The sequence below is a fragment of the Cyrtonyx montezumae genome, unplaced genomic scaffold, assembly GCF_038088225.1.
Source record: "Cyrtonyx montezumae isolate F1298 unplaced genomic scaffold, pur_monq_1.0 scaffold_1, whole genome shotgun sequence".
Taxonomy (NCBI): domain Eukaryota; kingdom Metazoa; phylum Chordata; class Aves; order Galliformes; family Odontophoridae; genus Cyrtonyx; species Cyrtonyx montezumae.
Window position 1 is genome coordinate 7190210 of NW_027071825.1, and position 21538 is coordinate 7211747.

General features: G+C 46.0%; 1 protein-coding gene and 1 long non-coding RNA gene across 2 annotated transcripts; one reads left to right on the forward strand and one right to left on the reverse strand.

The window, feature by feature from the left end:
* Positions 1-701: 701 nt before the first annotated feature.
* Positions 702-20911, reverse strand: SLC5A9 (solute carrier family 5 member 9). Its single transcript, XM_065739279.1, has 14 exons — positions 20642-20911; positions 19763-19834; positions 17344-17448; positions 15374-15538; positions 12867-12972; positions 12549-12629; positions 11545-11750; positions 10638-10773; positions 9653-9760; positions 9335-9485; positions 8014-8182; positions 7262-7477; positions 2451-2606; positions 702-1415 (listed from the first exon to the last, which is right to left on the reverse strand). The coding sequence occupies exons 1-14, from the start codon at positions 20909-20911 to the stop codon at positions 1215-1217; spliced, it is 2142 nt and encodes a 713-aa protein (XP_065595351.1). The 3' UTR covers positions 702-1214.
* On the forward strand, positions 3957-5493 carry LOC136050490 (uncharacterized). Its single transcript, XR_010622393.1, has 3 exons — positions 3957-4193; positions 4611-4815; positions 5017-5493. It is a non-coding gene; the product is annotated as an uncharacterized LOC136050490 (long non-coding RNA).
* Positions 20912-21538: the final 627 nt, after the last annotated feature.

A 21538-nucleotide genomic window follows, 5' to 3' on the forward strand; every position in this document is an offset into this window, starting at 1 on the left:
GCTCTGTGGTGCTGACAGGATGCTCCCGAGGGCAGCACGGAGCCGTGGCCGCCTGCCCGTGGCTGTGGCACGGCCGAGCTCTGCCTCCCCACACACATCTCCTGGGGGTGGTGCTGGAAGTCCCCTCACCCCACGGGTGTGCTCATTCCGTGCGACCCACGAGGAGATGAACAAGGCTGGGATGGAGGGGGTGGAGCTGCAAAAGGAGCTGCAAAGGGGAGTAGCACAGAAAGGGAACTCATTTCCAGTTTTCAAGCAGGGAGGGGATTGGGAATTGGATGGGATTTGAGGTTCCATCCAACCCAGCCATTGTGTGATTCACCTTCATGGCACTGTGATTCACAGGGTGCCCTCACCTCCGTGCACAGCCTATGCCTGACAGTTTGGACATGATGGAGTAGAAGGTCAAAACCCCATGGGGATTTTTAACCTTCTCCAGGCTTTTCAGGTCTTCGCCACCATGCAGTGTTATTAACATTGGGTACTGCCACCTCTTCTTCACAAAGTGGTTTAAAATGTGACAGCTCTGTTGTGTTCCTTGGTGGTCCCAAGGGGAGGCAGAGGGGCCTGGAGTCCAAGTGACCCAGCCCACGAAGGAGCGTTCACTTTCCATCCCACAGCCGTGACATGGTGGTCCCAGGGAGGCCTTGGTGTGTCAGTGCAGGATATATAGCCACAATAACCTGGAGTCAAAATTGGCTTTCTTACTAAGGCACTTTTATTGCTGGTAATGCTGTTAAAGGCAGGATTCATCCAGAGGTGAATAGGGACGGGCCAGGGGCTGGCGGGGTTTGGGGGGGTTGTCCAATACAGGTTTGAGCCTGGGTTGTCACTAATCCAGTGATCCCAGCCTGACCCCATCTCCATTTGGCCATATAAAAGCGTGTGAGAAGTGCCTTGGCCTCCTTCCCCACAGCAGTGTAAGCCAGAAGTTCTTCCCTTGCAGCAGGGGGGCAGTCGGGTCGCATGAGGGGAGTTTTGCTCCTTGTTACATTTGGCCCTGCTCTGAAGCTGACCCCAGCTCTGGTGGTTTGACCCACGTGCTTTCTCATGCATCCTGGCTGCAGCCACGTTTGAGTCTTGGTCACTCCTTGGCTCAGGGATGGCACCACCGAGCTCCACAGGCATTTCCAGCAAGCAGTGCCTCAGGGAAGGGCCGTGCCCAGGCACATGGGGAACATCACCAGAACCTGTCACCACTGCCTGAGCCCACCTCAGCCGAAATACCCCCACAGAAAGACGTTAATGGTCAGCAGGAGCAGGGCGTTAACGTTGCAGACAGCCTTCCAGAGGGGCTGCTCCTCAATGCTGGTGAGTCTGCGCTCCAGGGCAGCTCTCTCCTCCTGGGACAGAGATGGCGAGGGGCCGGGGGACAGACCACAGAACCACAGGTACAGTGTTTTCCAGCAGGGGAGCTTGGGTACTGGGAGAGACAGAGAAAACATCACCGTTACCATCTAGTGGGGACGTTTCCCTGCCTCCTCCTGCCAGACTGTGTTGGCCAAACTGCAATGGTTTGAGGTGCACCTGGGATCAGAGGCAGGAGATGGTGATGGGAGATGATGGGAGGTGGAAGGAGAAAGCTTTACCAAGTATAGCACAGCCTGATTGCAGCTAGTTGATTGCAAAGCCAATCATTCATTAGTTAATTAACAGACCTCTTCCCCCTCCTCCCTGACCCGTCTACCATCCACATTCACAAGTTCCTGACAGCATGATGGTGCATTTAGTGCTCTCCCAGCTTATTTATTACATGTGACAGGCCAGGTGAGGTATGTGTTTTAATTGTCACTCCTGTGCTGTGTGTATTTCAGTGGCTGTGCTTTCCAAATATAACCCTTTTTTTTTTTTTTTTTTTTGAAAGGCAGAATGCCATAAGGCTTTGAAGAAGGTGTTACCCAAGAAAAAAACTCATTAAACTGTCAGCTCTTGTGTTCCATGTTTCCTTTCCCATCACTAGTAATTACCAAATTACTGAGCCATTTGTTTATAAAAATATGAGCAAGTTAAGTGAACTAGGAATTGGCAGGAAATTATAAATAGGTTTTGAATAGATGAACATCTGCATTTAACTTAACCCAAGCTTATTCTATTGGAAAAAAAAAAGAAAAAAGGAAGAAAAAGAGGCAGTTCTTTTATTTGTTTGCTTCTGTTTAGCTTTGTTGGTACAAATGTCCTTTGAAATGACCAAGGAAAGGAGGGAGCCAGAGAGGTGTGGTGTTGTGGCACTAAGCTCCAGTGCCAATGGGACGAGGAGGAGCATCTGAGATGCATAGACCTCCATCCCCAAGGGTCACAGTAGGTGGCTGTTGACTCCCACCTACGGAGTCCATCGTGCCATGAAGTGCCAGGCCTTAGGGGCTAAAACAACACTGCAACCTGGGCAGGACAAGTGTGTGTGTGTGTGTCTGTGTGTATGCACACGAGTGTGCTTGTACACAGCCAGGCACCATACCTGCTTCTTCCTCCTTACATCCTGTATCTGTGTTGTCTCCCAAGTCGTGCTCTCTGTTAGCTGGGTTCATCTGTGCTGATTCACTCTTGTAATTTTTCAGGTCGATGTCAGGAGATTTTTTATGTCTCGTCCACCACGTCAGGCAAGCAAGCTGCAAAGAAGGATGGAGGACACACAGGTTATGGCCTGCCAGTCTAAGATGGGCATGCAAGTCAAGGCTCTCTCTGAGTATGGGTCCAAAACAGTGCTGGGAGAGCAGTTCTGGGCGTGATGGTTATTTCTCTGCTATTTCCCCTTTGTGCAGATGCCCTTATGCTGGAAACAAAAGCTGGTAGCAGCCATTTAGAGCTGAAAAGCTGAGAAAAAATGGTGAGTTCATAGAGCTTCCTTCCATCTGTTTGTTTTCTTTTTGCTTAATCAGTTCCATCCCTGGATGGGAGGTGGGAGATACCTTTTAGTAGCCACTGAGGAAGCAGACTCCTATTTGCTATGCTCAGTTTAGTGACTTAAACAGTGATGAAGATCTGTGTCCAGAACAGCAGCCATCCAGCAGGGAAGGGCAATTAAGTAAGTCAATTTAAAAAAAAAAAGAGAGAGAGAGAGAACAAGAGAGAAGAAATAAAAAATAACGAAGATAGAATAAGCCTCTCTGGCTGTTGCCAATTGCAGACAGCAATTGTATCCTCTGCCTACTCTCACCAGAGAAAGATCAGCTGTGTGTTGGCATGTGGATGTATGGCCATAGGGGTGTGATGCAGACATATTGCCATGGAGACACTACTGTTTGTTTGAGTGGCTCCATCTCTGGAACATGGGATGAGATCAGAGGATCTTGTGTCTGTAGCTGAGTAGGAAAAGCAAACCCAAGATGAGCATTAAGCCTCACAGCTGGGACAAGCTCACGTCCCAGCGTTAACCTGCACTTCCAAATGAGTTTCTCTTGTGGCTCTTGGTGGTGCCCTAGGTTGTCCTAGGGCAGGTCTCAAAGTCTTCTCCCATCTTGAGCACAAGAAGCTCATAGGAAGGGTTAACCCTGTGATCCTGAACAGTTCTTTTGCCAGCTGCAAGGTGGCTTTAACCAGTTAACCATCCCAGGGGCTCAGGTCTTGAAATTTAAGCTGGGGGCTGCTGCTTGTTCAGCCGACTGCAGCACACTGAACAGCGTGGTGACCACTTTCCAACTCCTCTAACAGCAAGGCCACGCAACACAGCAGCAGTTACCCAAATTAATTCATGGACATCCCCTAGAATGAGATTGGGGCAGCAAAGTCCTATATCTGCCTGATGAGCAACTGTGTCCCTGCTGTGCCTGCATGGAGATGAACGTCTCAGATGGGTCACTTTACAAAGTAACGTGAATTTAATTTCTGAATTTCACACACACACATCGAGGCAGCAGTTTCCAGCTGACACAAAATGTTGCATAATTTCCAGAAGATTTATAGCTTTATTTAAATCATTTTCAACCAAGATGAGCATTGGGCAGGGCTAATCTTTCTTGTCACGATGTGCTAAATTGCTTTGATTTGATGATCCTCATCTTTCTCAAGGATTTTTTTTTTTAATTTAATCACTTAGGAAATGTCACTGGCACATATCAAAGTTTCAGCGTACTGAAGAATTTGAGAAACTTTTTGTCTTTTTACTTCTCTTCCCTCATGTCACTGTGGGACCAGCCCTACACACTGCAGCAAAACCTGCAGGGAATGGAGGTTCCCTGGGGCTCAGATTGTGCCTGGTAAGAGCTGTTCCCAGCAGCACAGACACACAGGTAACCTCATCATGGAGCATCACTGGACCGTCCCAAAGCTGGAACACGTTGCCCTGAGAGTTTGTGGCCACCTCATCTCTGGAGGCATTGAAGGCCAGGGTGGATGGGGTCCTGGGCAGCCTGATCGAGTGGCTGGCAACTCTACTCACGGCAGGGGAGGTGGAACTGGGTGATCATTAAGGTCCCCTCCAACCTAAGCCATTCTGTGATTCTATGAAAGTGGTGTTTTGTCTTTGGCCAACCCATTCAACACAGCACGCCAGGGCCCCAGAGGGCTCCCTAGTGAAGCCTCATACCCATTCTTGAGCTTCAACCTCCCCAGAGTAGTTTCAGGATGACTAAATTCCTCAAGGTCACCTTTTTTCTCTATGCCTTCTGCTGCAGGGCACACGCCAAGGAAGCCCAGCACACAGTGTGGGATCAGGCCAGCAGCTGGCCTGGTGGCCCTTGCAGGCAGCACACCTAAAGGAGACACTGAATCCACAGCACATTGAGAAACCAACCCCAGGCTCAGGTGCACATCAGCTGGAATTGCTGGTTCATCAGCATGTCAGCACCCTGACCCCAGAGGAGGTGACCTGCTTGTCTAGTACTTGTATTTTGTGAGCTGCTTCTCTCCCTTTTCACCCTCACATTCTCCTTGGACAGGGGAGCTTACAAGAACTCAGCAAAGTTTTTCTTCTGTTGTTTGTAAACGCGAATAAATCCTTCTGTTCCAAAATGCCATCTGGCACCTGACAGTTGTGTTTCAGCTTCACAGTCTCAAATTTAATTGTAAGCTCTTTTGCAGGGTTTTCAAGGACAGCGTGACACAATATGGACTACCTACAATGAAGACATATGAACTCTGGAGCATACCAAACAAATTCCTTGCATAGTTGTTTTCCAGCACAGCATCAATCACCACAGGGATGGGAGAGTGTCCAAAACAGCAGGAGAAAACGCTACAGCTTGCAGTTCTTGCACTGTAATTCATTTAAAGCCAGCCACATTAGCTATACCTCTCTAACATCAGATACAAATCTCCTTTCTCCTTTTTCCCATTTGCTATCTGAAAAGAATTGGGATTCAATATTTAAAGTTGTCCTGTGTAGATCTTCAGCTTGTATAAAGTGGCATAACTGTGCTCAGCAAGCAGCTGGTGCTGGTCTTTGAAGGCAGTGGAGCTATGCTGATTTACATCTGCTGAAATCTGATCTAATGCTGTATTTCATTTGGCTTTTACTTTAGTGGCTTGTTTTTCTTTTACTTTTGCCTGACATAATAAATGGTGTAATTTCTAGCCCTTATATCGTATCTTTCATCATTACTTCTCCGAGTGCTGCACAGATAAGGGCTGGCAGATTAACCCCAAGCGATATTTATGAGGGAGTATCTGAAGCTCACCAAGCGAATTGCCTAGCAGTGAGACTGGGAAAAGTCAGAGCTTCACACATCTCCAGCCAGGATGCCCAATACCAGTTTTCCCTTCAGCCAGTGCTACAGGGACATACAGCCTCTTCACTGTAAGTTTCCTCTCTTGCAAGCCAAAACTCAACAGCCCAAGGTAGCTTGTGGCCAAACACTGAGTTCAGGTGCCAGCTTCTGCCAGACTTAGGCAGAACAGTATTAATCTGACAGATAATTAGGCCTTTCCCCATGTTCTTAAGGGCAGTTAATCGTATCCCCTATTGCTCACAGAGTCCAGACAGATACAATACACAAAGTTACCTTTGTCTACCAGGGCAGGTTAGGCAGCAAGTCCTTCTGAAGATGTGGTTCTAAGACTTGGTGACTACATTTCAATTTTTCTAAGTTTCCAGGCATCTACAAGACGTTTTGTTCCTATCTATCTCCTCCCCCAACACCCACATTTATTAAGACAAAATGCTTTTACACCTCTGAGCTCAGACCAAGAAGCCTGCAGGTGCTGCATCCAGTTTCTTCAGTTTCTGAACTGCTGGGTATGAATGTTCACTATTTGCCAGCGCGATGCTCATGCATCTTATCTTGCTATTGCTGTGGGAAGGGAGCACTGCACACATTTAGTTATCACAGGTCAGATGATGAGTGGGAACTCATTAAACCACAGTAATTAATTGCTGGCAACCATCTGGCCACCCCTGAGCAGCAGTGAACAACGTAAGCTGCAGAACTAATGGTGCCTCCTTGCCAGTATTTCTCTCCCATGTGGATCCTCTGATAGCTAATAAAAGCCGAGACTTTATCTCAAAGCAGACACAAAGACAATCTCTCTCTGCCTCTCCTCTATCTGAGCACCTGCTTTCACGTAATCTTTAGGAGCTGGGTATCTTTGACACCACTAACATTCAATCATACGTGGACAGCACTGGTTAATGCTTTGCAAGTTACGAGGAAGCAACAGATAGAAAATGCTGTGATAGCATCACCCTCATTTCCTCATGCAGTTAGAAAAAATAAAATGCGATGCATTTTAAATCCATCCCGTAACTTTGTTTGGAGGTAGATGGCAGCTTTGTTATATTGACAGCTGCTTTAAAACTTTGGACTGTGAAGAGTTGCTCTGAGATTTTATTACATAAAGCTTCCCAACTCTGCACCATTTCAATGTGTTAAGTAAAAGAAAGTTGCGCCCAACTCAAAGTTATTAAATGTAATTGAGATCACATTGGGACAATTTTCCTAAATGCCCATGTTGCAAAAGTTATTAATCTTGTTTGCCTGCAAGATTGATGCTGGCTCTGCTGAAACAGAGTAGATGCTACAATTAGATATATTTAATTTCTCCTCAGCAGTGCTCTGTAATATGATTTCCTCTCCTTCCCCCTTCTTCGTTTCTTTCTGTTCCAGCTACGATGGGCTGTGGTGTCTGCCCAGCTCCAGTGTCAGCATGGAAACTTGCACTCAATTTCAGTGCCTCGGGAAGCATTAACGCTATGAGACCTGGGGAGCAGAAAGCTATGGAGCAAGTGCTTCTCTGCAGCACTGCACACCATTTCTTAGCCACGGTGTGAAAAGGACAGATTCTAGAGATTTTTGGAAACCAAATGGGCTTTCTGAGAAAAGTCACTTACTTTTTCCTCAGGGATTGGAGGGGTGCAGAGACTGATGAGGACAATGACAGCGGCGGTGAGGACGCAGAGGATGAGCGCGAAGTAGAGGTAGTGCAGGTCCTTCAGCACAGCTGGCCTTCTGTCCTCCTCACCGCAGGATGGTGCGCTATAAATAAACTCGATGATCATCCGAATGAGCCCAATAGCCAGCCCAAACACGAGGCCCCAGAAAGCACCCTGAGGAAAGGCAAGCATAAAGGAAAAGTCACTGCACAATACCCTTGGTTGAAGTTTTCCTCTTTCTCTCTTTTGTTTTTTTAATATAGCTCTTGCGTGGACTAAAACCTTTTATGTCTGATAGAATCCCACACTGACACACATCAAAGGTGGATTAGTGTTAAATCCTCATTTTATTTTTCTGCTCTTGAATGTGGAATTGATAGAGCACAGACAGTGCAAGTCTCCTCCCAGCAACATGCCTCCAACTAGACTTCACGATCCCACCCTTGAAGTGTAGAACATCGTTGGCTTCTGCAGCTTCAAATGAGACTGACAAGACATACTGCTTGCAGTGGCTTCTTGGAAGCAAAACACTGACTAGAGACTAAGATCTACTAATACATACCAGGAAAATGCTTTCTAACCATCACACTTTTTAGCTGGACTGGTTCTGAGTCTAAGGAATCTCCAAGGCTGGGAAACAAGGGGAGATTTAATGATTTATTTTATGAAATTAAATAGGAGCACCAACTGGTATTTCACGTGCCACTTACAGGTTCATTAATCCTCTTGCAGAAGATTGCCAGGATGAAGAGAGCTGTGATTGGTGGAGCCAGATAGCTGGTTATGGACTGAATGTAGTCAAAGAGCTTGCCACTGTTGGCTGATTGAACAATGGGGATCCAGAGTATACTGATAACCACCAGGATGAGGATGAAGACTCTGGAAGATAAGGATAAAATTACGTTAGCTCTACTCTTGTAAGAGTCAACCTCAAACTGAAGTTTTGCAGCAAATTTCCAATCGCTTCCAGAATTTTTTACCTATAAATCCAGACATCACTCTTAAGAATGGCGTGTACACAGGGAAAGAGAAAATCATTCTCTACTATAATCAAATCAACCAAATCCCAGAGGTCATTTCACAGATTTCAGTGTGAGCTGCACTGCCAGCCAACACGTGAGAAGTCCTCAAGGGCCTGGTGGCTTGCACCATCAGCTCAGCCAATGCAAACTCCTCAACTTCACGTGTCCTCAGTGACATATTCTTCAGAGGACTTCCTCTTGGATGTCACAGAGTTGGAAACTTGTGATCATTAACAACCTTTCTGCCACTTCCTCAAGCAGATAATATGCTCAGTCTGCTGCCTTTGCCAAATTCCAACTCATGTTCTGCTTTTTAAAATCGATCCTGTGGTCTCAACTGCATGTTATATCCCTTCATCATCTTTGTATTGCATGCTGGAGAGGTTTCTCCATATGACTGAGGAAGAGGTACTTGCACCACTTTATACTGGTGGAATAAGCTACAGCCTGTATCCTTCACCTGTGCCAGGATAAAGGTTTGATACAGTGCTTGTGAATGCAGAAGGAAATAGCACAAACATGCAGAATGCAGCTTAAATTCTGCTATCAAGAGGGACCTTTACGTGCCCCTGATACTATGCAATACTAAGCCTCACTTGTAAAGGCCACTATAACTTATCACAGAAACAGAGAGCTGGGAGACCCAGCTCATCAAGGCTACTCTGTTCCCTGAAAAGGAGCAACTGTAATGTATTGCCCCTGTCTGAAATGAAAGTCATGTTTTTAAAGACCTCCAGTGACAGCAATTCCAGAGCACCTTTGCCTTTTCTAAAATGCAAATGTAAGGCAGTATTTTTGCTAAGTTTAGCAAACAGAGGGGCAAGCTCAGTGTACCCGTTTGGCCGAGTCTATCTGAGATGAAGCTGGATACTGTAATGCTCCTCCCAGGCTGCATTTCTGTTCTATGTCCTTAGCACCAGGTTTTTCTTAGTGTGTCCAGACAGAGGAATGTAAATGCTGCAGTCAAAATAGATGATGACAGTAAAGAGACATAAAGAAACATAAGGACCTGCCCACAATCATCAGCTCCTGCTCCGAAGCATTTTTGCGGATCCGCTGCCAGATGTCTATAACAAAGAGAGTGCTGCTGCTGTTGAAAATGGAGGTGAGGGAACTCATCAGGGCTGCCATCATCACAGCAATCATCAAACCCCGGAGCCCTGGGGGAGCAAAACAAATTCAGGACTAAACCTTTGGCCTCCCAGCGCTGCTTTAGCATCCCAATGGCTGATAACTGCCGGAAGATTTCCTCATCCTTAGGATAGATTAAGGCTGTCTGATTCTGCTTAGAGCTTGGCTCAAGCCCACCTCCATAAAAGTTTCTCACCGTCAGGCATGAGCTCTATCACGAGTTTGGGGTAGGCAATGTTGGAACAACCCACCGCAGCTCCACAGACCTTTCTACAGATGCTTGGTTCCACGCAGCCCACTTCATCTGTAGGAGACATGAAAAGAAGAAGAAGTCATGTAAATTCTGTTGAGCCATAGGATGTATGACCCAGAGGAACAAATCTTGATGTGTAAGTTTGTATAAATCAGAGGTGAAGCTGAAATGCAGTAGAAGTGAGTGAAGAAAGCTTTCTGTTGTAAAATAAAGGTGAAACTTTGAGATGCAGTTTTGCAGCTCTGTTCAGATACGTCTCCTGGATGTTACATACTGTTAACGCTTGGTGATTTGTAAGCTGTGGAAACTGTACAGTTTCCATGAGCCTCTGAACTAGGCTACCAAGGATATCGCAGGCTGACTTACTCCAAGTAAGTAAAAAGTACTTACTTTGATGGGCTCTGGTGGAGAGGCACTTGAAGCTCTTTGCTTCAGGCATGGGGCTCCTAACTAGGGCGCTCTCCCCAGTAAGTGGCGTGCTCTGAGAGAATGAGCAAGGAGAGTTCCCTGGGAGACCACATGAGAGGAATTCTGTATTTTCCCCAGAGGAGGGCTGTTGCACATAGACTGCCAGGAACTGCATGCTGTGTGGCAGACTGCTAAGACTCTCACCAAATACCTACTGAAAATAATCCATAGAACTTGAAGGACAACCTCAGTGCTTCAAGCATTTTACCTTATCAGCTTCCTAGACAGAAGCATGCAATATCCACAGCACGATCTCTGTGTTCCCACTAGCACAATCCACCCCTAATGATACTCCCAGTAACTACTGACACTGTGAGTTGGAGGAAGGGCTTGGGAACATGAGTGTGCAACAGGAATGCATACAAGTATGCCTGAGGTATAAAAGTGCTGGAGGACCTGCATGGGATTCGTGCTCATAGCAGGCGTAAAACCCTACAGTGAGGAACATGAGAAGGCTTACCTGGGTAAAGAGCTCTGCTGATCATTCCTGGCATGACAATGAAAAACATAGGGAAGATTTTCAAGTATCCTCCCAGCACTGATCCACCTTTGGCATGGGAGAGGTTCTTGGCAGAGAGAGACCTTTGAACTATTACCTGCAATTGGTCAGAAAGAGAGTGGGAAGCGGAACAGAAGCACTGCAGAGAGAGTAGGATCCATCCTTCCTCTCATACTCGTGGATGACTTTCAGACAACAAGATCCCAGACTGTTTTGCATGCCAATGGCAGCCTTCCCACCTCAGTGACTGCAGCCTGCTCAGAGCTCAGTGCACAGGCTATGGGAGAGGGCAGAGTGGAAATTTCCTTGCAGAAATAATTTCGCCCTTGACTGAAGTGAAGCCACTTTGGGGACTGGAGGCAGCAGCTGTACTGAAGCAAGAGTCAAGGAATGAAGCAGCCTAGACTGATTTGGTAAAGGTTCAGTGGTGGGTTTTGGTGATTATCCCACCTTGAACAAAATAAACACAATTTCTTGAGAAACAAATACAGTTCTCCTTGTTTGTAGCTTGGTTAGGGATGAGAATTCAGAGATCTGCTGGAATATGAGCTATTTATCTGGTGGCTTACACAAGCCCACTGCAGAGCCAGCTCCAGTTCATACTGCTATATCCTCATTGAACTAACTGCAGCCCACAGCAGGGTAAAGTTGGATGAAAATCACCTGTACTCCTCACCCCAAGAAGTACACAAAGCTGGCTGCTTGCTGTGAAAGTCTTAAGAGTGAGCTATCCCTGTCTAGTCCAGTAACAGAGGCAGTAATTCCTGCGCAGCAAGACACAGTCATGTTTCAGCTCACAGATCTACAAAGGGAGGAGTGGACTGGAAATAACACCACAGGGGGCTCCTGAAGAGAAGACTTTCTTTACCTGGTCAGTGCACCAGCACCAAAGAGCCAGCACAGAGAGGCCAAATATGAGTCCAGGCCAAGGGATGTCACCTGTGACTGGGTCCCTGAACAAATGAAATGCATCCTCACGTGGGAGGTGACAGGTCGTGTTTGGGACTATGACCTTGGGTATAGCTGTGTTGTACTTCTCCTTAAGTCCTTCATACCAGCCAACTTTTTCAAATCCTGAAAAGAAAATGCCAATTATTTAATTTTGTTTCCTTATCTGAGGATAATGATTGCATTCTTTTCACCTATCCTCATCTCATCTTTCATCTCTATTCACCTCTATTCATCACTATACATCTCATCTCGTATTTTTCATTCTGCCCTCACTTTTGGCAGTCAAAGTGTGTACAGAACTAAGTTGGATCTTGCCCAGAGTCCTTGTGGCTTTAGCAGTGTATCCTGGAAGAGGATCAGTGCAGGAAAACCTCTGCTACCCTAGTCCCCACAGCATCCACAGCACCTACTCTTTGCTCACATGCCCTCGGAGAGCTGGAGGAGGTATGAAATGAAATATGGGTTAACTGTATCTCTGTTTGCCAAAAAGACATAAAGCAAAGACTAATGATGGTCTCCTCCTCATTATTATTATTATTATTATTATTTTATAAGTCTCAGTTACACTCAGGTGACCCCACAGTAACTCCCAAAGTCAACATGGAAAGACAGCAGAATTACTCTGAATTTGCATGAGCACAGTGAGAGCTGAAATTCTCTCTAGGGGTGTAGTCCTGTAAGCTTGTTGGCAATTCCAGACAACCCCAAGATGTGGAGGTGAAGTATCCAGAACCTTACCTCCAGACAGGTAGTGCAAAGGAAGTCTGACTTGCTGGCAAATGAGGATTGTGCCAGCACCATTTCTGTGAGTGATTAAAACTCATTTCCACACCTTCCCTGGAAGGGTGAGGTACCCTGATAAACTCTGATGACCTCGGGTTCACTAAGCTAGTACATGATGTCACTGCAGGTTCCCCTTACCTATAAACATGAGGACCAAAGCTCCCAGTACCATGATCAAGGTCTGCAGCGCATCTGTGTATATCACAGCTGTTAAACCTCCTGTTAACAGGGAGAACAGCAGACAACAAACAGAGTGTGTCACCACATATAGAGAAAACGGTACTTCATCTGGGAAAAAGGCCTCCTTGGGCCCAGCCCTGTGATTTCAGAATGGATTCACAGGAAAAAGCAGCCACAGAGCTGGACCCCAGGGCCCTATAGCTGCCCCGAGTCCCCCCAGGAGGAACACCCTAAAGGGTTTGCCCACACTTTAGTGTTTTAAAGGCAGCTGTTTACCTGCTATAGTGTAGACAGCGGTCACAGCTAGCAAGACCACAGTGGACAAGTAGAGGTTCCAGCCCAGAGAGATTTGGATGAATAACGCTCCAGAAAATATATCTGTCTGGAATATAATCAAATAATAATTTTAATAAGGAAGTTTGATAGAAGTACTTTATACAAGTGAAATCGAATAAAGCAGGCTTCACCCGCTGCAGATGAAAGCAGTGACAAGGAAAGACATTGCAGAGGTGAAGTGGAAGAGAAGGAGAGAGCGTGGGACTGGTGGGAACAAACCTTCATGTTGTCAGTGCAAGGAGGATGCTTCCTTGAGCTCAGAGCTCGCAGTGTCTGAGAGCAGGAGCAGCAGAATGAAAAGTCCTATCCCCCAACAGACCACAGTCATCCTTCATGGCACGTGATCCTCACTGACACAGAGAGACAGAGGTGGAAACTCCCACTCCATTTGCTGCCTGTGAAGCCATTCATGGTGCACAAGATCCCACGTCTTAGGAACATAAAGCCTGTGCTTGAGTATAGCACAGATTGGGCTCTGTGCAACACCTCATCCTGGTGATCTAGCAGCCAAGAGGCTCTCACAGTTAGAAAGACCTCTGAGGTATCACTGGTATCTTATGCAAAGATTTATTTATCTGAAAAGTTCAGCAGCCTGACTCCACTAGAACAGGTTACACCTGTTGAGAACCTCCCTAGAAATACAGAAATCTCCATAAGCTTTGTTTCGTTTGGACCTACTGCCTGAGAGATCGAAACCAGAGACCGGGCAAAGCCTAGAATTATACAGATAACATCGTTCAGATGCAGAAGGTGATATGGGAGGTGTGTACGTGTTGGGAAATACATCTGAAGAACACCTGTAAACCTGATATGGGGTGAGATAGAGGTGAAGAGGTTTGGAAAGCGTGACAGAAAGGATAGGACAAGATTTCTATAAATAAGTACCTGAAAAGCAAGCATCCTGTGCAGCTCCTGCTCTCTGCAACCCTGAGACAGGACACTGCAGAAGCCTCCCTGCCTTCTGGGCATTGCCCACCCAGCAGGGAATGTAAACTAGCTGTACAGGATCAGTCCTTTGACAACACTATTCATTGAGATCTCTGCCTTTCTTTGCAAGCAGGAAGGGCTCTGCAACGTCCTAGTTGCTAACTTATGTGTGGGCAAAAAGCATGAGGAAAAAAATCCTTCTTGGAACCGACTGCCTGCTGTCCAGGCAGCTGCTAAATGAGCTCTCTACAAACAAAGGCACTGTGCTTAATAGAAAGCACCTATCATGCCCATAAACTCCACCAGCCACATCCCTCAGCCACGTATAAATTATCTGCACAGAGAAGAAACTACTGAGAGGAAATGGCAATGACGGTGGCCAGGGTCCTGCTCTGGAAGGCACTGACAAATAGTGCTCTGCTGAAGGTTATTTGGAAAGATTAGTCTTGTTTCTCCAAATACACTGAGGGTGTAGCTGTGCACATTGCCCTATTACAGGAGCATTCCATGTAATCAATTCCACTCCAAGAATCTCTTTCCAAGACTTCATCTTGGGTAATACTTCAATCCAAAAAGCAAAACTCCCAGGGGTGGTGGTGGAGGCAGCACTGGGCAAAATCCATCCCATAGTCCAGCCTTGGGCTCACTTTTATGTACTTCCCTGAATCTGAGATACGATCAACCTGGAAGAAGGACATAGAAGCCGGCTGCAAAAGGTGCCTCATCTCCATTTGTCATCTTCTGAGGCAGTGTGAGGTCTGAATACCTCAATAGTGCCTAGCCAATACTGACTTGTACTGCCACAGAGCAGTCAGCTGGAGACAAGAGACTGACATTTGCAGCCTATATAATGGACTTCGGAATACAGTCCTCTCCCTCCGAGGGCACAGGTAATGCTTATCAAATCTGTGACCATAAGTTCTTCCTCTTTATTATTCTGCAAGTGATCCAGGAAGGACACTGAGTTTTCGCTCAAGCCAGAACCTATCCCTTTTCCTATTCCTTTCTTACACAATTGACAGAAAAAAAGGGGGATAACCATAGCATGCCTAATGCTGAAAACTCAACTACAAAAGCAAAATAATTTCTAGGACAATGCAGATTTATGATAATAAAAGAGAATTTCACATCTATAGGATGCTGCCAGCCAGACCCTCAGGTGGGTAATGCTGCAGTTCCCCTGTCTATATTGCCAGGAGTTTGGTTTGATGGAAAGGAAAATAGGCAGAAAAATTGTGGCACTTACACTATTTAGTAATTAGCTTCTTTATTCCTGTATAGTTCTCACCGTGCATTGCTATTTAATGAGTGATCTCTTTCAAGGTAGATCTTCACAATCAATGCAGAGGTAGGTATTTATGGGAGCAAAGCAGCACGCTAACACAGAATCACAGAAATGCACTGATCCTGCTCCTGGTGGCCGAGCTGGTCCCTTCAAGGACATCTGAGGTATTCCTGCACCGTGCCAGGACAGCCAACCCCTGCCCTAGCCAAAAGGGTTGCATGTGGTGAATACATACGGATATCTTGGTGAATATGTAGAGAATGAGGGACAGCACAGACATGTAGATTTGTATCCTCTGTCCTCCAAATCTCTTCTGCAGGTACTCAGGCATGGTGACCACTCCAGCTGCGATGTAAACAGGCACAAAGATCCACCCAAGAGCCAGCAGTGCCCAGGTAGCCTGGCAGGGAGAGGGATAAATGTAAGGCACGTGATTCAGCACATAGGAACACCTTTCTCCTCTTGTCCTCCAGACAAAAAAAAGAAGTGTGGGGTGCCATGCAGTGTATTTGGGAAGAACTCTTGATTTTTTGTCCCCGCTCAGAACTCTTGGGCGAGATGGTATGTTCTGTTCCTTCAAGTTGATGCTGTATTTGGTGGCCTTAGAAATCACTGATGCTGTGGCAGCGAAGAGTTAAGTGATTCTGAGAAGGATGAGAGCATCTGTTTGTTGCTTGATTAGCAAGTGATGAGGCTGAGGCAGCAGACTCTCCCTGTGGAGCATAAAAATAAGCAACAGCAAGACTCTGCTGAGATGTTCTCCTTTCAGGTTGAAGCAGATCTGCTTCTGTTACTGGTAGATAAAGGGGCAGTTCAGCTGCCTCGCCACAGGTGAAGAGTCTTTAGAAAGTTGTAAAGGCATCTCCCATCATGTATTTCCCCCCTGAAACCCTGCAAAAGCCCAGACAGGAGAACCTGAACTTAAATAAAAGTCACTGAATTATCAGACCTCACATCCTGCATGTTCTGGACATTACCTTTTTTCCAAATACCTTACATTAGCCAGATTTTACTTTGATTGGTTATTTAAGTTATCAGAAATGAAACTGAGCCCTGGGGACAGAGATTGAGTGTGATTGAGGAGAACAGCTGTGTCTCCTGCAGTGGCAGAGATTGGCTCAGGTAAAAGATGCCCATATGATCCCTGCAGCTGAGCGATGTCCCATGCTGAAGGAAGAGAATAATGGCATATCCTAAGGTCCCTTTCCAATTTGAAAGAAATGAATCTAAACTCAAGAAGTTAGATTTGCCTTGACATACAATCTTGTCTTTGTGGGCTTCTAAAATTACTTGAATAGATTTACTTAAAATACAGTGATATGTCTTACATGCATCAGCCTGAAAGCAGGCTCAGGTTTCTTCACAAAGGACTTAAAGGTGATCTTAAGGGTTTAGAGAAAAAATAGCTGCAGTGAATAGATAACTCAGGAGAAAGCCTTTGGTGGGCAGGGTCCTGCTTGTGCTTGGCAAGTATCCGGCACCATTAGCACTCTCTGCTGATACAGACAAAAGATTTAGAGTTAGGTGAGTGATGTTTATTGTGAGGCTGGCGCTAGTCTCACTTCTCATCACTGCAGCTGAGAAATATCATTAGCATCACACACAAAGGGCCTGGTTTTCATGCTCTGTGTGGTGTCAGTGGCAATTTTCCAGGGCATTTCAGTAGGCAGAATGAGACCCGCCTTCACACCCAAATGTTCACCCCAGAGACTTCACATTTTGGCAGCTGACAGGTGAACGCAGTGTTGCTGATTCTCATGGTTTGCACTGAATTTAGGAGCACAAAGTCCCTGTTTCCAGAATCATGTGATTATCCAAGTACATATACAGCACTCGTTATCTTTCATTTTAGTCTCTGTGAGTGGCAACTAAAGATTAAAAATATGGCTATGTGCTTCAGGGAAGGTCAAAGAGCTAATCATTTAAGTGGATTCCACTTAAACTAAAAGCAATGGATCTCATGTTTCTAAGGCTGTCTCAGTTTCTGGAGGGAACTCTCCTGAGGTTTGAAAACTTAGGATCGTAGAATGACTAAGGTTGGAATAAGACCTCTAAGATCAGTCAGTCCAATTGCCCATCTACCACCAATATTGCCCACTAACTTTGTCCCCAAGACATTGTGTTGCCAATACTGTTTGTGTATGATGTTAGAGAGAAACCCACAGTTTCCACGATGGCCTAGTTGACAATGCAACAGACACTTACATTCCACTCAAAGCCCCCGACAGCAAGACCCCCAGCTGCTCCAGTGCCCGCCAGGCCAACGAGTAATCCACTGCCCACATTGCTGGACATCAGTGATGCTCCAATCTGAAACACATAACACAGGTACACAAATTCAAGTCACCACGTAGAACTTCTGTACCAGCCCCACTACTCGCCCCAGGTGCTTCCTTTCCCCAGGATGTTTATCTCCTTGCAGGTAGGTAGCTGGGTGTTTTCCTCCCTCACAATCAGGGTTCACTTTGGCAATGATATATGCATCTGCTTTACAGGAAATGGGTGGTTGAGGGAAGCTGGTGGCAGCCACTTTGTGTCTAAACGTGATCCATCTGATATGATGGCTTTCTTAATTCCCTCAGTACACAGCTGGCACCATGAAGCCTTGCTGACCCTTTGGGATCTTCTCTCCACATCTTGCAGACATCCTGTCCTTATTTAGTCTTGCACAGAGCACATGTGTGGTGGTTTGCACGGCCACGGGGACTCTATTGAAGCTCATTCTAAGGCAGCATATTCTTGAACTGTAGCCAGATCAATGCTGGAAATATGCTGGCCTTTTATTGTTTACTGCATTCACATGGGTTCAGAGATATTCAGCTTCATGTTATGGAATGTACTAAATCTCCAGGTTAACTTTAACACTGTCCCTACCATGGCTCATTGACACTCTAATTGGAAGAATGCAAACTCCAAGGTGATTTAAACAAGGCAGACTTAATTACTACTCTTCTTTGGCATATAGCCTCACTTTCTTCTGTATGCCAATGCCAAACATCTCAGGGTCAAATGAGAAGTGATGCTAAGGACAGGTTGAGCCTTTTGCTCTCCAAAGTTTGCTTTTAGCTACATCTTCTGTGAGGAGCTTTTCTCTCCCAATTACTGGTAAACAGAAACAAAGGATGATGTAATTTTATCTGCTTCTCATCCTTGAGCAAGGTAAAACATTAATATGGTACAAACAGCCATAGTGGATCCTGTGAAAGCTCTGCCTTCTTGTCCAAGAAGGCTCCTGTGATTAGAGAGCTAGCCGCTGCAACCTGAATTTGCAACTTAGGCAGCAATTGGTGCTCTCAAGAAATGCAAACTCTTTCTATGATACCTACATCAGACACAAAAATACAGAAGGTGATGTATTATACAGGAGCAGCAGTGTAACTGGGCTTTTTTGAGGCTAACACACAGCAGAAATACATCACTCCTGTAAAAAAAATAATAAACCATATAAGCCAGTCACGTACTCAAAGTGAAGGTTACGAGGAGCTGACCCTCCAAGAAGCACTGCAGAGTTGGCAACAGGTCTCTACATGGACTAGTAAATTCAAAAACTGAAGAGTATTTGAGGTCGATATGGACCTGGGATTTCAAGTCAAATGTGCCAAGAGTCAGGCTGTACCCAGAAGAATCTGTAGCTACTTGTAGTTTGAGCCAAGAGAAATAAAGAAGGGGGAAAAAAGGATGTTGTTAGGGGGAAAAATATTCCATTTTTGCCTTTTTTTTTATTTTTTAACTTTTCCTCTCCTAATCAGAGAAAATCAGCAAATCAAGCTTTTTCATTAAAAGTCACATGGCCAAGAAATCATTCAAAAGATTTTAATAAATATCTTACAGACATATGTGTGCCCAATTTACTTTCCCTAGTGATTTATGGGCAATGCACATACAAAGGGAAAAAAAAAAGATTAAAAAAACAACAGCACTGTTTTGGTTGAGAAGTGCATTCCGTTACCCATGACTCACTAGGGAGATGCATGGTACTGGAGTTTGGCATTGGCTGAGAAAGATACTCCTGTGGTGGTTTTATTCCTTTCAAACTTTAAATTATCTTTATATGTACCTTTCACTCTTAAGAAAAGATGCCTTCAATAGATCCTTTTTCTTCATAGTGAAGATTTATGCTTTTGTGGTTTGAAGTTTATATCCTTTGCATCGTTAGTCGATAATCTTGACTTTGCTCTAAATAGCGAGGGCTCAGAAAGTCTTGGGCTTTGGGATTATTTTTTCAGTCTTTAAATGTTTTTTTTACTGAGTAGCACACTGCTACATTGCCTAATCCTCTCTGGGCTTCAGGGACAGCGGAATCTTTGGTGAGTTGGGGCCAAAGAGTTTGAGCCCCACATGGACAGTCAGATCTCCCTCACATCCACCTGCATGGACAGTTTTACTGCTGACTTTAGCAGAGGAATTGGAAGTTGAGAAAAAATGGAAGATGCTGAACAGTCCTTTGGACCTGGTAGCTTCACACCATAGTCCATTAGAAAAGCTGCCTGGGGTGACTCCTTATGGATCCTTTTCATCTCAAGGTTATGTTCAGTGTATGGGCAGGGTTCCCTCCTAGGCCTGCCCTCCTTAGACCTAGAATAGCTTTCAAATCATAAGAAACAGAGTAATGCATTTTACTCACAGGCCACCAGGTCATGGATCGTCCGGCAAGGAAATAACCTCCAATGGTTCCCCGGCTTGCCCGTATCGATGACTGGAAACACAGGAAAAATGAAAGTGTTTTCCTCCATTCACCCTCAGGCCAGACCCAATGCCCATTCCAGCAGCCTGAAACATCCTATAAGCAATATTTATGCCACCCTAGTCCCGCTCCCCTGCCAAATCAGCTAGCTTACCCCACTCAGAACAGTACTTTGTAGGTGGCTTTGTGGTAGGCAGAGAAGCACTCAGACTAGACAGCAGCATTGCCACCAAGCTGGGAGAAGCCTGAAGTTTTGGCATCAGCATCAGCTCCCAGAATTGCTCAGAACATCTGTTAAGTATGCCAGGCTTCAGCCATTGCTTCTGCCTCTCTTCGTGCAGATTTCTGGTAGTCTAAGCTTGGAAGGAAGCCACTTTTACCTATTTAATGACTTCTGGAATGTACTCAAAGGGAATGAGAAAAACACTTCAGCCAACCAGAACACTGCAGATCTCTATAAAAGGGACCTCCACAAAGCAACATGAATAAATAATTGGTAACCTTTCCAAAGCTTCTAAAGCCCCATTTCAGCCTTCTCACCCTTGGCCCCAGCATTCCTCTTGCCCTGGTCCCATTCCTGCCCACCCTTTGGCATGGGACTCCTTTGTAGAGCACCGTTCCCAGAACAACCTCCAGTGAGTGACCCCTTAGTGGTCTCCATGTGGAGATGGGGTCTCATGGGTGTGTCAGCTCCCAGACCTACTCAGTAGGGCCTGGGATAACAGTGTGTGCAGAGGATGCCTTTGTACCCAGAAAGGGTCTGGGGAGAACCAAATGCTGCCCCAGGCAGAGCTGAACCCATTCACCGCAGACACTCACCCATATTCCAACAGCGAGGACAAAGACGAAATACAAAACCACTACGATGATGTCTGCCACCCCAAAGACAGCTTTCGTCTCCCCTGGCAGCACAGGAAGCTCCGTGGTGGCCGGGCTTGGCTGGCTCATGGCTGCAGGAGAACTACTCTCCTTCACACTGGACTTTGATGCACGTTCGCCTTCATCGCTTCCCTTGTAATAATTAACAGGATGAAGAAGGTGTGAGCAGTGAGCCCCGTGCTGCAGAGACCCACAGCTAGATGAGCTCATGTGTTTGCTATGCAGATAGCAAGAGGGGAAGTGCAGGAGAGGATCCGGATGTGCTTTTTGGCATGCATTTAGCCAGCAGCAAAGGAGTTAAGCTGCTTGCGTGACAAGCAGAGCTGCTACCAGATCCCCTGCATGGCTCCGGGAAGCTGCGGCACAGCCAGAGCAGCAGCTGGCCTGGGTTACAGGCAGGTGGGAGCTGGCCATGCCCCACTGCAGTGACAAACTGCAAACCACCCGGACACAGAAGCACCCTGTTTAGACATGGCTGCAGGGCACAGGCCTTCTCATGGCAGCCCCCAGTGCTTCATGCAGAAACATCTCCTGCCACCCCCTATTTTCTCTGCCATCCACAGTTCCCTTCACCCCATGAAATATCAGACTTCTGCAAGCTTTACTTGCTCTTAGTTGCGGGAGAGGCACCAAAACTGCTCTCTCATTTTGTTTTATTTCCCCTCTTTCCCAGCATTTTCTGGCCACGTACATGCTAATTAATTGCACTGCTAATGGATGGCCCCCTGTCCACCCCCTACTCCTGAGTCTGAAGCTCTCTGGGAGCAGTGTCTCCCCACAGTCTCATTATCCACAAGATGCCTTTCAAGACTGAAATGTTTCAACTGAAGTACAGTT

Coding starts and splice junctions, on each gene's coding strand:
- SLC5A9 (XM_065739279.1), bottom strand. CDS start 20,911: ATGAGCTCATCTAGCTGTGGGTCTCTGCAGCACGGGGCTCACTGCTCA. Junction 15,539..17,343: donor TCGGGGGCTTTGAGTGGAAT/GTAAGTGTCTGT, acceptor TCTCCCTGCCAG/GCTACCTGGGCACTGCTGGC. Junction 7,478..8,013: donor GCAAGAGGATTAATGAACCT/GTAAGTGGCACG, acceptor GCCTTTCCTCAG/GGTGCTTTCTGGGGCCTCGT.